Source organism: Prionailurus bengalensis, chromosome A1 (assembly GCF_016509475.1).
Source record: "Prionailurus bengalensis isolate Pbe53 chromosome A1, Fcat_Pben_1.1_paternal_pri, whole genome shotgun sequence".
NCBI lineage: Eukaryota > Metazoa > Chordata > Mammalia > Carnivora > Felidae > Prionailurus > Prionailurus bengalensis.
The window spans coordinates 8,805,970-8,820,448 of NC_057343.1; the positions used below are offsets into that span (position 1 = coordinate 8,805,970).

The 14,479-nt window shown below is 43.8% G+C and overlaps 1 protein-coding gene across 3 annotated transcripts in view; it reads left to right on the top strand.

Annotated features, from left to right (window-relative positions):
* The window catches only part of MTUS2 (microtubule associated scaffold protein 2), a 373,273-nt gene that overhangs the window by 291,377 nt on the left and 67,417 nt on the right, over positions 1-14,479 (top strand). The window contains exon 1 of one of the 3 annotated variants that reach the window (XM_043576028.1): positions 13,494-13,873. The exons of the other annotated variants lie outside the window; for them this stretch is intronic. Coding sequence (XP_043431963.1) covers positions 13,820-13,873 — 54 coding nt within the window. The 5' untranslated portion in view covers positions 13,494-13,819. Of the gene's footprint in view, positions 1-13,493; positions 13,874-14,479 lie in introns of those variants that run through there. 3 annotated transcript variants of the gene reach the window in all.

Sequence of the window (14,479 nt, forward strand, 5' to 3'; positions counted from 1 at the left end):
TTTTTTTCTTCAGCTAAGTATTTGAGTCATTCATTTACATCCTTTTATTTATTACTTATGAAAGCATCTCCTGCTATGAGTTTTTCTCCAAAAACTGCTTTAAATGTATCCCATGTGTTAATGTTTTTGCATTTTGTTTTAGTGGCTTAAAAAAAAATCCTTTGACTTCACTTTATGTCTTTACTGTTACCCAAGAGTTGTCACGTAGGAGGAGGCTTTTTAAATTTTTCAGGTGGATGACCCTTTTGTTTTTGGTTTGGTTAAGGATTTCTATTTTTATTTCGTTAGTTAATAATTTCTACTTTCACTGCATTGTGATCAGATAGTTTTGTTCATCATATTTTTAATTCACGGAACCTACTGATATTTTCTTTGTGACCAGTTTTTATGAATGGTTCAAAAGCCCTTGAGAAAAAAGGTGTGTTCACTTATATTATCAAAATATAAAGTTCAATATATATCCATAAGACCTACCTACCTGATTATGTTTTGTTTTGTTTGTCCATTTAATCTGTCTTGAATTAAGAGTGGTAAATCTCGGACATAAATTATATTGGAGCATAGATATTCATAAGTATTATATCTTCATTGGAGATTTGGCTTTCAGCAATAAAAGGTGCCCTTATTTGTTGTGTTTAACACTTTTAGGCTTGAATCAGGGTTGCTACTGCTGCTTTCTTAATGTTTCCACTTTCCTGAAATACCTTTACCCATCCATTTGTATTTTGTTTTTTAAATCTTTTTTTATATATTTAATGGAGATAGCATATAACTGGGCCTTCCATTGTGAGCAAAATTGAGGATCTTTTTGCTTTTGATTGGTAAATTTAGTCCATTACACTTATTGATACGGTTGATATGTTAGATCTCATTCCTAGCATGTTTTATAATTGCATGTATTATGTTATTTAGTCTGTGTTTCTTTTTCTAAAGATGTGTATTATTTGCCCTTGAATTTAATTTATGGCCTCCACGGTTAGTTTAGTTGCCATCTATAATCATAAAAACTTATTATAATATTACTGACTATATTTCATATGCCACACATTGCATCCCCATGACTTACTTATTTTATGAGTGGAAGTTTGCACCTCTTAATCCCCTTCACCTATTTTGTGCACATCAAACCCCTCCACCGTGCGGTAACCCCCCATTTGTTTCCTGTATCTCTGAGTCTGTTTCTATTTTGTTTTGTGTTACAGATTCCACATATAAGTGAAATCATACAATATTTGTCTTTTTCTGTCTGACTTATTTCCCTTAGCCTAACACCCTCAAAGTCTATTCATGTTGCCGGTTCTTTCATTGTAATGAACAGAATTTAGGGACATTTTATTTTTGTTCTAGCTGTTACCTTTGTACTTACACCTTCCTTGTTTTCTTAGTTACCCTTTGACCATCTGGTTTGCCAATTTAAAATTAGATCCTTAACTCCCACCTATTTTCTACCTGACAACCAATGAGCTTCTTTTACTTTCTTCATTCTCTCTTCTGCCCCTTACCGATTTTTAGTTGCATTATTTCTATTTGTTATGATGTATAGCATTTGTATATCCGTCTTCCACCCTCATTGTCTCCTTTGTTTTTGACTTAGATCTACAATCCACTTTATAAATGCTCACATCAGTCCTTCTGCTAAAATTTTCCAATTACCTCTTAGTCCAATGAAGCTCAACTCTAGGCTGTTCCTAAAGAAAGATGCATGTCCTATGTGTTTCCATGTTATCCTATAGCTTTGATTTCAAATTTGTAGAAAATCCTTGTTTCATATATATATTTTTGATGAAAAAAAATTTTTTAATGTTTATATTTATTTTTGAGACAGAGAGATACAGAACATGAGTGGGGGAGGGGCGGAGAGAGAGGGAGACACAGAATCGGAAGCAGGCTCCAGGCTCCGAGCTGTCAGCCCAGAGCCCGAGGGACGCAGGGCTCGAACTCACAAACCGTGAGATCATGACCTGAGCCGAAGTTGGACGCTTAACCGACTGAGCCACCCAGGCGCCCCTCATATATTTTTTTAATTAAGATGTTTCTGTTTGTTTATTTTTAAGTGCTATTCTATTGTTGTCTTGCTTTGAATATTTATTTATTTATACTTCTGCCCTTGTAATTGGGTCATCTTTTTACCTAGAGGTCTTGATTTTTTTTTTTTAATCTCTAAATTGTAACAGGTTTAATAGGATACAGCTTAGAACTGCTAAATATGGGTTCGTTTTCCCAGGACCCAGTGGCCCCTTTCAATATGAAGATTCAATTCTCTGGAAAATTTTCTTATACTACAATGTTAAAGTATTAGACCTGTTCCATTGTTTTGTTTTCCCTCTTCAAGGAGTCTCATACTGTGAGTCTTAATTCTTCATGATCTGTTTTCCATTTCAGTATTTTCTCTATGACCCACTTTACTTCTTTTCTCATTTTTCTTTTCTTAGTTTTTCTACTTCTTGAAATATTTCTTGTTACATTTTCATTTTACTTTTTCTTATCTTGAGCACCGTGTAATTTAATCTTCATTTCTGAAATAATTACCTTTTCTTCCGTTTTGAAATTCACTGTCTTTTTATTATTTCCTGTTCTTTGTCCATTTATGTTCTTAGGGCATGTATTTCTCGTTCAAAATCTTTTCTTTCATATTTCCAAATACTATTTTTTGGATATTTAATACAGCTTTGAGTGTTCTTTTATAGATTTCTTCTGTTTCGTGGCTGCTTTCTTGGAGGCCATTTTTTTTTAATATAATTTATTGTCAAGTTGGCTGATACACAGTGTGTAAAGTGCGCTCTTGGTTTTTGGGGTAGATTCCCGTGGTTCATCGCTTACATACAACACCCAGTGCTCATCCCAACAAGTGCCCTCCTCAATGCCCATCACCTATTTTGCCCTCTCCCCCACTTCCCATCCACCCTCAATTTCTTCTCTGTATTTAAGAGTCTCTTACGGTTTGCCTCCCTCCCTCTCTGTAACTAGTTCTTCCCCTTCCTTTCCCCCAGGGTCTTCTGTTAAGTTTCTCCAGACCCACATATGAGTGAAAACATGGTATCTGTCTTCCTCTGACTGACTTATTTCACTCAGCATAATACCTTCCAGTTCCATCTAGTGAAGGTGTAGTAAGGATCGCTATTATGATCATTTGTGAGATCTTTGTATTTGCTTATTCATTGCTTTCTGTTCATTTTTGTCATATTGGGATGCTTTTCAAGATGACCGGTCTAGTGCCTTCTTCCGTCAGTGTAGCCAAGTCTGGATTCTTTCATGGTTTGGGGGGAGTGAGTGGAGCCAGGGATTTGTGTCCTCTGGTTTCTGAATACTCTTCATCTTGCAGGGCCCTGAATTTCCCCTTAAATTTCTCTTCCCCTTCAACACCCAGTTTCCGTAGCGCCCTTCCCTCCCTTGTGCCTTTCTGCTTCCCCAGCCTTGCTTCGCTGCAAAGACTGCCGCTTCAGATCGCACATACCTTCAGGTGTCTTCTCTTTAGGCTACACTTGGCTCTGTATTCTTAAGTTATGCGGAGAATGCGGTTTTTATGTGTTCTGTTCTTCTTGTTATGCCTTGTCCATTTTGAAGAAACATTCGGAGATGTGGACATAGGCAGATTCTGTTGTCTTTCTTCTATCTCCCCTTTATATATCTTTATTGTGTTGGTAGAATATACCCCCTTGCTTTTCCTAAAGATATTTATTTGTACTTTTTACCTCTTCTCTCTTTGACGTGAGTGCGTTTTGGGCCTTTAATCATTTATGCGTTAACCCAATAAACATTTATTCGGTAGTACTCTGTACTGCTCAAAGTGGCGAGTGCAACAGTGACACAATATCAAAATCCCAACCTAACTGGGAGCACGTTCTAGTGGAAGGAGATAAACGAACCAAGAAGCATGTTGTGGTAAGCACCTTGGAGAAGAAAAAAATCAGGAAAAAGAGCATAGGGAGTCCTGGGGTAGGTGAGGCTGTGTTGTGAATGTATATAGGTAGTTAAGAAAGGGCTTACCAACACGGCGACAGTGGTTAGGGAACAAGGTGTGGCTATCTGGGGAAATGGTTTTCCAGGCAGAAGGATCAATGGGGACAAAATGCCCAGCATGGGAAAATACAGCAGGGAGGCCAGCATGGCTGGAGTATGGTAGCTGATGGGGAGAGGGCTACATAATGAGATCAGAGAGGGCCATTGAAAAGACTTTGGCTTTCATTCTGAGTAAGAACAGAAGTATTTGGAGGACAGAGGATAGAGAGGAGACATACTATGACTTTTATTTCTCATATTTCTTTTAGTCTAATTTGTTGAGAACAGACTGGAAGAAGGGGCAACAATAGATACAGGAATGCCAATTGGGAGGCTGTTGCCATGATCCAAGTGAAATATGTTGGCAGCCTAGACCAGGATGCTTAGAAGTGTAGGCGGTGGTCACATGACTTACCTACTTTCAAGGTATAGCAAACAAGATTTGCCCCTGGATTATATGTGAGATTACGGTTCATTACACTATTTGCAAAGAACCGTGGCCACCTTCACTGTAAGCGTAGGCTCTTTGTAAACACCAGATGTAATCACTAGTAGGGGGACACCTAACATTTCCTTCCCCGAAGTGGCAGCGAATTCGGGAATCTGGGTATATGATGCGGAATAAAAGTTATGTGGTATCATTGGTTTGAGGCCATGGGGCAATCTAAAGCAAGCATTGCTAACGGTGTTATTTGGTGATAGAAACACACAGATAAGTGGCCAGGGTCTTAGCATCAGTGGGATAAAGAAGAAAAATGGTAAAGTGGCTGTGACATCTTTCTTCCGCTCTTATATCGTGAAAGTAATAATGGAAAGCCGCACCCTTAAAATCTTGTACTTCTCAGAGCGCCAAAGCAAAAGAAGAGTTCAAGTGTATGTCAGAGCAGTTTTTCCATCTTTGCCTGACGATGTCTGCTCAAATGGGCTCGAGGATTACTGTTTCTCAGAGGTTTTAAACACCTTCCAAATGTTAGAGCAACAGTTGTGTTATTGCATATTATCAACGTCTCTGTATCCTGAAGTTCTTCGACTTAACTAGGGTAAATCCACTCAATCTTGTATTTATTTCAACATTTAATGGTACTCACTGTGTATCTGGCACTGTGCTAAGTGATAAGGATACAGCCGTGTCTTTACGGGCAGATGCGGTCACTGTTCTCATGAAGTTAATGGCCTAGTAGGAAGACAGACATGTAACAGATCGCATAACTATTGAATTTCCCTGGAGAGAAATGCTACAAAGGAGAAACAGAGGTTTCTCTGAGAACCTCAACCTGGCTGAAGGGTAGGGGACCAGTCTTACCAAAGGTAAGAGGCTGTATGCTGAGAGCAGTGACACATTACTCCCCTTTATGCAATGATCCCAGTCTGTTCTTGGGGAGATCGCTGCTTCCCCGCAGTATAGTAAGGCGGATTAGAGGATTAGGGGGCTGGAATGGATACTAGATCGGTCACAGACACCACTCCAGTGTCCAGTTTCTTTCACCCGTTTTTTTAATAATGGCTGTTACATTGTTGGTTCAGCTCAATGTCCGCTGTGATCAGCCTTCTCATCTAATGTGTGTCAAATAATCAGATGTGCTTTGGAGCTTCGCCAGCTACTATCTATCTCTGTATCTGCTTCTACCCACCAGTTCTCCGCTCGTGTCCAACCTCTGTATCCAGCTAGTAGAGATCATTTTGGATGTCACTGCTTTTAGGAGCGTTGTCACTGCTTCTGAATATAACGCAGAAACTTAAAGGAGGATGCCTTGCTTGGAGTCATCCCCCTCACTGATTTAACAGAAAAAAGAATAATAAAGTTAAAGATTTCTGTTTTGTATTTTCCCTTTCCAGCCCATTCTCACCGCATCAAAATCTCTAGATGGATTGTGTTCAGTAAAAGCTACGCGTATTTTCCTGGCCATCCCCTTTGCTATAATCCAGTGCAAAGGCTCATATTTTCAATGCATGGGAAAAGGAGGGGCAGAGACGGTGGAACCAAAATAAACAGATGGTTGCCTTGACAATCTGTAAGAGGCTCTTTCATGAGCATTTTTCGTGGTTTTCTTTTGAAATAAACAGTGAGACAGTGATACAATTTTTATCTCGTCGACCTCCTGCAACTGGCCCCATGGCTTTCAAACTCCACAAAACACCAAAATGCCTCTGCCAGGAAGCCACCTTTGCTTAGCTTGACTCCTTCGAGGTCCCATCCCACATCCCTCAGGAAATGTCTCTGGGACCTGTTCTCCGGGCAGGTGTTGTGGGTATGAACGCGAGTGAGCCACAGCAAGGGGGCTGTGATATTTGGGGGGAAGACAGAGAAGAACAATTATCATCACGTGAAGCAGAATGTCATTAGCAAGAGCAAGGATACAGAATGACATGATGGCACGGAGAGGGAGAAAATTCCCTCTCGGTGGTAGAATCAGGCAGAAGAAGGGAAGTGGCACTGACGGGGACAAGGGAGCCAAGTTTGAGCAGAAGACTTGGGTTGGACGGGGGTGATTGGGAGTGGGAGATGGGTCAGGAAGTCCAACTTTCAGGAAGATGAACAGAAATAATAAAATTGAACATTGTAACATTGACTTAGGCACATGGTTTCTACTTTGTCGGTTTAAATTTACTTTTTCAAAAAAAATTTTTAAATGTTTATTTTTGAGAGCGAGCACGAGCAGGGGTAGGGGAGAGAGAGGGGGAAACCCAGAATCTCAGGCATGTTCCAGGCTCTGAGCCATCAGCACGGAGCCTGATGCGAGGCTCAAACTCGTGAGATCATGACCTGAGCTGATGTCAGTCGCTTAACCAACGGAGCCACCCAAGGGCCCTTGTACTGTCAGTTTAAGGTTATTTGCACATTGGTTTGTAAATGTATGTTAAAAACAAAACAAAAAAACAAAACTACAGTAGAGGCTCTTGTCCCAAGTTCTGAAAATATTTATTTCATAAATATGTTTGAATATCCTCTTGTATTTTTACATGCTCAGATCCCTTATCTAGCTTCTAACATCGCACAAACTTGCAAAGGTGTAGGGCTTACAGATAATAAAGGCCCAACAAGTACAAAGCAATGAGTACAACTCAGTGGCTGAAGACATAAGCTTTGGAGTCAGATCTGAGTTGAAGACCCCACTCTATCGTTTCCTAACTTCATGTTCACCTGACAGGTTAGGTTGGGTGATCCTTGGTATTTCTTATCTGCAAAATGCAGGCAGTATTAGGACTTATCTTACATTGTTATTCAGTGTTACTCAAGGTTACACAAGCCATTGCACACCAAGTCCTAAGCACAGTGCCTGGCATCTGTTAATGATCAGGGAAGATTCATTATTAGTTATGGCTCCAAAACGTAGAGTGTTTGTAAGATTTTCTCTGGAGACACATATCCATAGGACTTCTAACGTATCTAAATGTTCATTCCTATTCCAGTGCAAGAAAATAAGCAGGGAATTAAAACCATCTCAAACTTTTTAAAACATTGAGAACCATTAAAATGCCCCAGATTTCGGGGCGCCTGGGTGGCTCAGTCGGTTAAGCGGCCGACTTCGGCTCAGGTCATGATCTCACGGTCCGTGAGTTCAGGCCCCGCGTCGGGCTCTGTGCTGACAGCTCAGAGCCTGGAGCCTGCTTCAGATTCTGTGCCTCCCTCTCTCTCTGACCCTCCCCCGTTCATGCTCTGTCTCTCTCTGTCTCTCTCTGTCTCAAAAATAAATAAAAACATTAAAAAAAAATTTTTTTTTAAATAAAAAAAATAAAATGCCCCAGATTTCATCAGCTTGTGAGGTCACAGCTTCCTTTTATGCCAAATCACAGTAGTCTAAACCCCCGTTATATATGCCTTCAATAAGTTCAGTCTTGTTTTTCAGATATTCAGACACATTGCAGACTCCTTAGAAAATTTTCAGGGGAAGAGACCCTCCCTACCTAGCCCTTGGCTTGCCCTTGTGTTATAGAGTCCAGTTTATCTCCCTCAAAGTGAGTTTCACTGAGCATTTTTCCACTTCTAAATGCCCCAAAGGAAGGAGCTGTCCTTTTTCTCGCCCTAGCCCAGGGCTCCATCCCGATATCTTCAGTGACCTCTTCAAAGGACATTTTGTCTATAGGAGGGACCTCTTTCTTCAAAGGAAATCTCCCTCCCACCAGGTGGCCCTTAAAAGACAACAAACAGGTCCCAGATTAGGCCCCTAATTCTCATTCCCAACTAGAAGGAACCAGGGCTCCTGGAGGGGATGCCTGGTCCCAGATGTGAAGCAGGAAATATCCTAGATGAGCCGGGGATACTGTGTTGTGTCAGAAAGGAAGGAAGATAGACTTATGTCCAAAGGACCCAGGGGCCAACAAAAAGGTGCTCCCATTAGCCAGAGAGGAAATAAATGTAGCATCTAAAAAGAATATTGGGGGCGCCTGAGTGGCTTAGTCAGTTGAGCCTCCAACTCTTGATTTTGGCTCAGGTCATGATCTTGCGGTTTGTGGGTTCGAGTCCTACATTGGGCTTTCTGTTGTCAGCACCGAGCCCGCTTTGGGTCCTCTGTCTGCCTCTCTCTGCCTCTCTCTCTCTCTCTCTCTCTCTCTCTCTCTCTCTGTCTCTCAAAAATAAATATTAAAAATATTTTTAAAGATAGAATAAAATAAAAAGGGTAATAAATGCAATCGACTAAGACACATTGTGTACAGTCACGTAAAAGCATGTTTATAATGTTTCATAAAAGCGAGAGAAAGCAAAAACCTCCTTCGGTATCATCTCAACGCCAAGTCTCCATTCAAAACATTGGCACTTTAGGGGAAAGGAGTCAGCACTGATCCTATCGTTCCTGTATAAACTGTATTGCAGGGAAATGAAATCACCCTGGTTGATGATGAAAATTTTTTTTCTTGCGTGGAAATGCCAGCTAATAAATGGAGAAGGATGATGGAACCAGAACATCCCGTTGTAAGTCCCAGTGAAATAATCGATTCAGGAGTCATCATTAACAGATGAAACCATCAGATGAAAGGTTGATGGGGAACACTATAGAGGAGGAGGTGAGGCTGCCACCTCTGAGCCATTCAGCATCACTAAAAATGGAACATGGCGTGCTTCCCGATGGGATGTCACAGTATGCGCACGTCACAGCTCAGGTACCGTTGCCCAAATAAATCAAACCTGAATCTCATCCAGCCACGAGAACTACATTTCACTTACAGGCATGTAGGAGTGAGTCAAATGGGATCATGAGGAAACAAAGAGGCAAAACCAGAGTGTGGGACATTCTACAAGCCAGTCAACCCAGTTTCTGAACAAGTCAGCGGCAGGGGGGAGGGAGGGAGGGCAGAAGTGGGCATTGCTTTTGGTAAATGAGGCTTCAGTGCTCGCTTCGGCAGCACATATACTAAAATTGATAAATGAGGCTTCAGAGGCAACATCAGATGTAATATGTGGACCTAGTTTGAGTCCTGACTCAAGAAAACCTACTGTAAGATATTTTTTTCTTTGAGACAGCAGGAAGAGTTTTTATGAACGAGGCATTAGATGCCAAGCTATACTGTCAGTTTTGTTCGGTGTTTCAATGGCATTGGGATTATATAAAAGTGTTCGTAATTTTTAGCAATGCACACTGAAGTGTTCGCGTTTTGCTTCAAAATAGTTTAACAAAGGACATAAAAGGCATAGGTGGAAATAAAGTGATAAAATCCCCATGATTGCTAACTCTGGGTGATGGATGGACGGAAAGGAAAAAAAGGGCTTGGAAGAAGCATCCCCAAAGCTTGACAACTATTGAAACTGGAAATGGGGGGGGCGCCTGGGTGGCTCAGTCGGTTAAGCGTCCGACTTCGGCTCAGGTCATGATCTCGCGGTCCGTGAGTTCGAGCCCCGCTTCGGGCTCTGTGCTGACTGCTCAGAGCCTGGAGCCTGTTTCAGATTCTGTGTCTCCCTCTCTCTCTGACCCTCCCCCATTCATGCTCTGTCTCTCTCTGTCTCAAAAATAAATAAACGTTTAAAAAAAAAAAAAAGAGGGGCGCCTGGGTGGCGCAGTCGGTTAAGCGTCCGACTTCAGCCAGGTCACGATCTCGCGGTCTGTGGGTTCGAGCCCTGCGTCGGGCTCTGGGCTGATGGCTCAGAGCCTGGAGCCTGTTTCCGATTCTGTGTCTCCCTCTCTCTCTGCCCCTCCCCCGTTCATGCTCTGTCTCTCTCTGTTCCAAAAATAAATAAACGTTGAAAAAAAAATTAAAAAAAAAAAAAAGAAAAAAGAAACTGGAAATGGGTATGTGAAGGTCCTTTGTATTTATCCCTCTCTTCTTGAGTATGTTTGAAGCTTTTTAACTTACACAGAAAGAGATATGGCACAACTCTAGGACATTGGTGCCTCTCTCGACATCTGGGTTATCTGCACCGAGGGCTTTACCACATGTGAGATTTCAGCAACACTGCAGCGGATGGGCAGGGCCACCCCCACTCTCCAGCCCTTAGTGCCTTCTGCACAAGAAGGGAAGCAGAGTCCTGGCTTTCTTGTACAGCCTCCCGAGTCCCATCCTAATCTCTTGTGGGCCACTGTATAAGCAAGTAGGCTCATGCATCATCCAAGAACAAGAAGTAATGTTCTAGTACGGTGCGATCTAAATTCTAATTGAGAAAGAAACCTTTTCTTGTGGTGCAGAAAGACAACTGTGCCAAAGAAAGCATGCTTTACATCACTGTGGGGGAGACGTTTAGCTTCTTAGAGCCTCCCCAGTCCTGCTGGCTTCCTTCTACAATAGGAACTTTGCTTTATCATTAAAGTGCAGAACACAACACAGTATCCCCGGCTCATCTAGGATATTTCCTGCTTCAGATCTGGGACCAGGCATCCCCCCTAGGAGCCCTGGTTCCTTCTAGATCAGATACCTATACTGCCAGGCCTTTCTGTTTCCAGGGAGAATGCAAGCCACCACTTTTTTTTTTTTTTTAATTTATAATTGTAGTTAAAATACACCTAACATAAAATTGACCGTTTTAACCATTTAAGTGGAAGTTCGGGGGCATCGATACATTCACATGATGTGCAGCCAATCTCTACAATTCTTTTTATCTTGCAACACCAAAACTGAACCCATGAAACAATTCCCCATTCCTCCCTACTACTCCCCCCCTCCCCCCCCCCCCGCCCCCGTCCCTGGTAATCACCATCCTACACTCTGTCTGTATGGATCAGACTGCTCTGGGTACCTCGTCTAAGCAGGATCATACAGTATTTGTCTGTGACTGGCTTATTTCATTTAACGTCCACGAGGCTCATGTGGTCGTCAGAATTTCCTTCCTTTTGTAAGGCTGAATAATATTCCATTGTATGGATGTACCACATTTAGTTTGTGCCTTCACCAGTCAGTGGACACATGGGTTATTTCCACCTTTGGTCACTGTGAGCAATGCTGCTGTGAACGTGGGTGCACACTATAGAGGAGGTTTTGCAATATAGAGGTTTCCTTCCAAGGTTGCAAAAGTCCCAGGAATAGCTCTCAGTCCGTGTTTCAGCTCAGGGTCCCCTGAATTGCTCTCCCTCTGAGAGGAGTGCCCAGGCTCCCTGCTGAGGAGGACAAGCCTGTGTGAGAGGGAGGGAGCTGAGTGCCTCTGACACGACAGAGCTGGGCAGTGCTTGTTGCCTTCCACCAGTACACTTTGTTTTCAAACAATAAAAGTAATGCATGCTCGAAAGAGGGTTAAAAAAAAAAAAAAAAGCAGAGGGGCACCTGGCCGGCTCAGCCGGATGAAGGTCCGACTTCAGCTCAGGTCTGTGAGTTCGAGTCCCGCATCAGGCTCTGTGCTGGCAGCTCAGAGCCTGGAGCCTGCTGCAGATTCTGCCTCTCCCTCTCTCCCTCTGCTCCTCCCCCACTCGCATTCTATCTCTTAAAAGTAAATAAACGTTAAAAAATTTTTAAAAATAAGGGGCGCCTGGGTGGCACAGTCGGTTAAGCGTCCGACTTCAGCCAGGTCACGATCTCACGGTCCGTGAGTTCGAGCCCCGCGTCGGGCTCTGGGCTGATGGCTCGGAGCCTGGAGCCTGTTTCCGATTCTGTGTCTCCCTCTCTCTCTGCCCCTCCCCCGTTCATGCTCTGTCTCTCTCTGTCCCAAAAATAAATAAATGTTGAAAAAAAAAATTTTTTTAATAAAAAAAGAAGTGGAAATTTGCTCTCTCACTTCTATTTCCCATTCCCCAAGGGTAGGATGTTCTTATATGAACACTGTGCATTTTCCCAAAAGCTTTCTTCTAGACATATACAAATATGTACATGGGTATAGTTTTGCTTTGTGTTTTATAAAACTTTATGTTCTCGCTCAACAATGTATCATCTTTCCATACAGTGGACTGAGCCATCCAGGGGCCCCAAGATAGATGTACATTTAAAATTCTGATAGGAATTTAATTTAAATAAATAAACACAAACATACAATTTTGGTAAGGACAGCTATATTGCCTTAACAAAGAATTGCTCCAAGTTACGTGTTAGCTTTTTTTTTTTTTTTTTTTTAGTATCATTGATATACAATGTTTACCTGCTAGCTTTGAAGAAAGGTTTAAGCTTACTGTTTCAAGTTTCAGGCAGACATTTCAGTCTGTTCATGTTTGATCACTGGACATCCTTGTCGTCTGTCCAAGCAAATTGAAATAGCCTGTGGTCCTTAATTAAAATCTCCTTGGGAAATCTCAAGTTAGTAAAATTATCTAATGTTACAACTATTGTCTGCTCATAGTCTTAGGCAAATTTCGTGGGCAAAGATGTGATTGTTTATTTCTGCAGATGGTACATTTCAGGATCAGGAGTTCTCCTTTGAGTTACCAGGAAATACAAAGTTACCTCCTAAACGTTTGCATCTTGTTCTTTTAAGATTACATTAAAATTTTTTTTAAAAGATTACATAAATATATTTTTAGATACCACCTCTCTTCTGAAAAACAAACAAACCTTTGTCTCCATCCCCTTCTCTTTTTGATTTTTAACGGTTTGAAAAATTCCGAATTGCCTGGAAAGATCAAGCCCTCTAAGGCTTTTATGCTGATACCCCCAGGAGACAGACGTGCCCCAAACCCCGATTTTAATTACTTAAGCCACTCGCGTGGTTTGTGAGTGTCGGCCTGGGCCAGCGACTTCACGAGTCTCTCTCCGTTACAAAGATTTCATCGAATCGGGCAAATTTGTTCGTCGCCCACGAATCTGAAACTGAGCCATCGGGGGGCGGGGGGGGGTTCCCGGCGGCGACCGGTCCCGGAGACCAGGAGTCGCTGGAGGGGAGACCGCGCCCTGCACCCTGTAGATGTCTGTACTTGCCGGGAACGCAGAGAGCCGCTATTCGCGCAGAGCCAAGTCCCCCCGGGCCCCTGCCGTAGTGCTCAGCCCTGAGTACTCCTGGAAGACCGGGCTCTTCTTTTGTGTTGGCTGCGTCCTCTCCAGGCGTGTCTGCGGCGCGCAGAGGCGCGGCCGCGCCCGGGGCGGGTGGGAGCGGCGCGGCTCCCGGGAAGGGCGGGCTCGCCGGCCTCCGGGGGAGCTGGCCCCGGGAAATGCTCGATTGTTCTGCGACGACTGACTTGCCTCCATCGGAGGATTCCAGTGGCAAAGTGACCCTCCCTTCCCGGCTGCCGCCCTGCCCCTCCCCGCTGCGGGATCCTAACGCGGCCGCCGCCGCGCCGCGCTCCTCCTCCCGTTCGTTCCCTCGGGCTGCGGCTTCCTGAAGTTATTAGGAGAAATAAGGTAGCCGAGGGGGCCACATGGAAGTTGTGACAGCTCCCGGCGGCGCGCGCCTCTCGCCAGAGCCATCACCTCGCCTTAGGAGTCAGCCGCTGACACGCTGAATGAAGGAGGGCCCGTTGCCAGCCAGCCTGCCGGGATGGGCCACGGTTGCTGCAAGCCTTATAACTGCCTTCAGTGCCTGGACAAGACGGTACTTTGCCTTCCCTGTCCTCCTCCTCCCCCCTTCCTTTGCACGGGCAGAGAGGAAGCCTGAGCCGGCCGCCTCTGTCCCTCTTCCCTCGCGTGTGTGTGCGCTTTGTTGGTGAGCCCCAGGCTGCCCTTGCTGGTGCCCGTGTGCTGAGGTGTGAGTGCGGTCCGCAGACGCGGTCGGCCTCACCTACCCTGCAGTGCCTTACATAATTCCCTGTCCCTCCAGTGGCACAGGCAGCTGTTGCATATTCCCGAAACCCGTAGGGCTCCGCGAAAACGTCTTGAAACCCGGAACGCCGAGAAAGCCTTGGAATATTCTTAGTGCATTTTCATGTACCCGTGAAACCCCAGACGTTCCGGCGGGGAATTGAGCTTAGCTAGGCAGGCTTCTTCTGGCCAACTGCTAACTTCGAAAGTTTACCGCTCGTTTCTACCAGCGGCATCCATCCTTGCCATTTACACGCTTAGGGTCAGAGAAGAAAACACCGGTAGGCTTGTCTTCAGTGCGCTTCTTTGCGTGGCATAGGGGGGTGTCCCAGAGAGGTGAAACCTTAAGGAGCCGGAGAGGCCAAGGGTGTGTGCAAGTCTTCACTGGAAGGAAGATTCA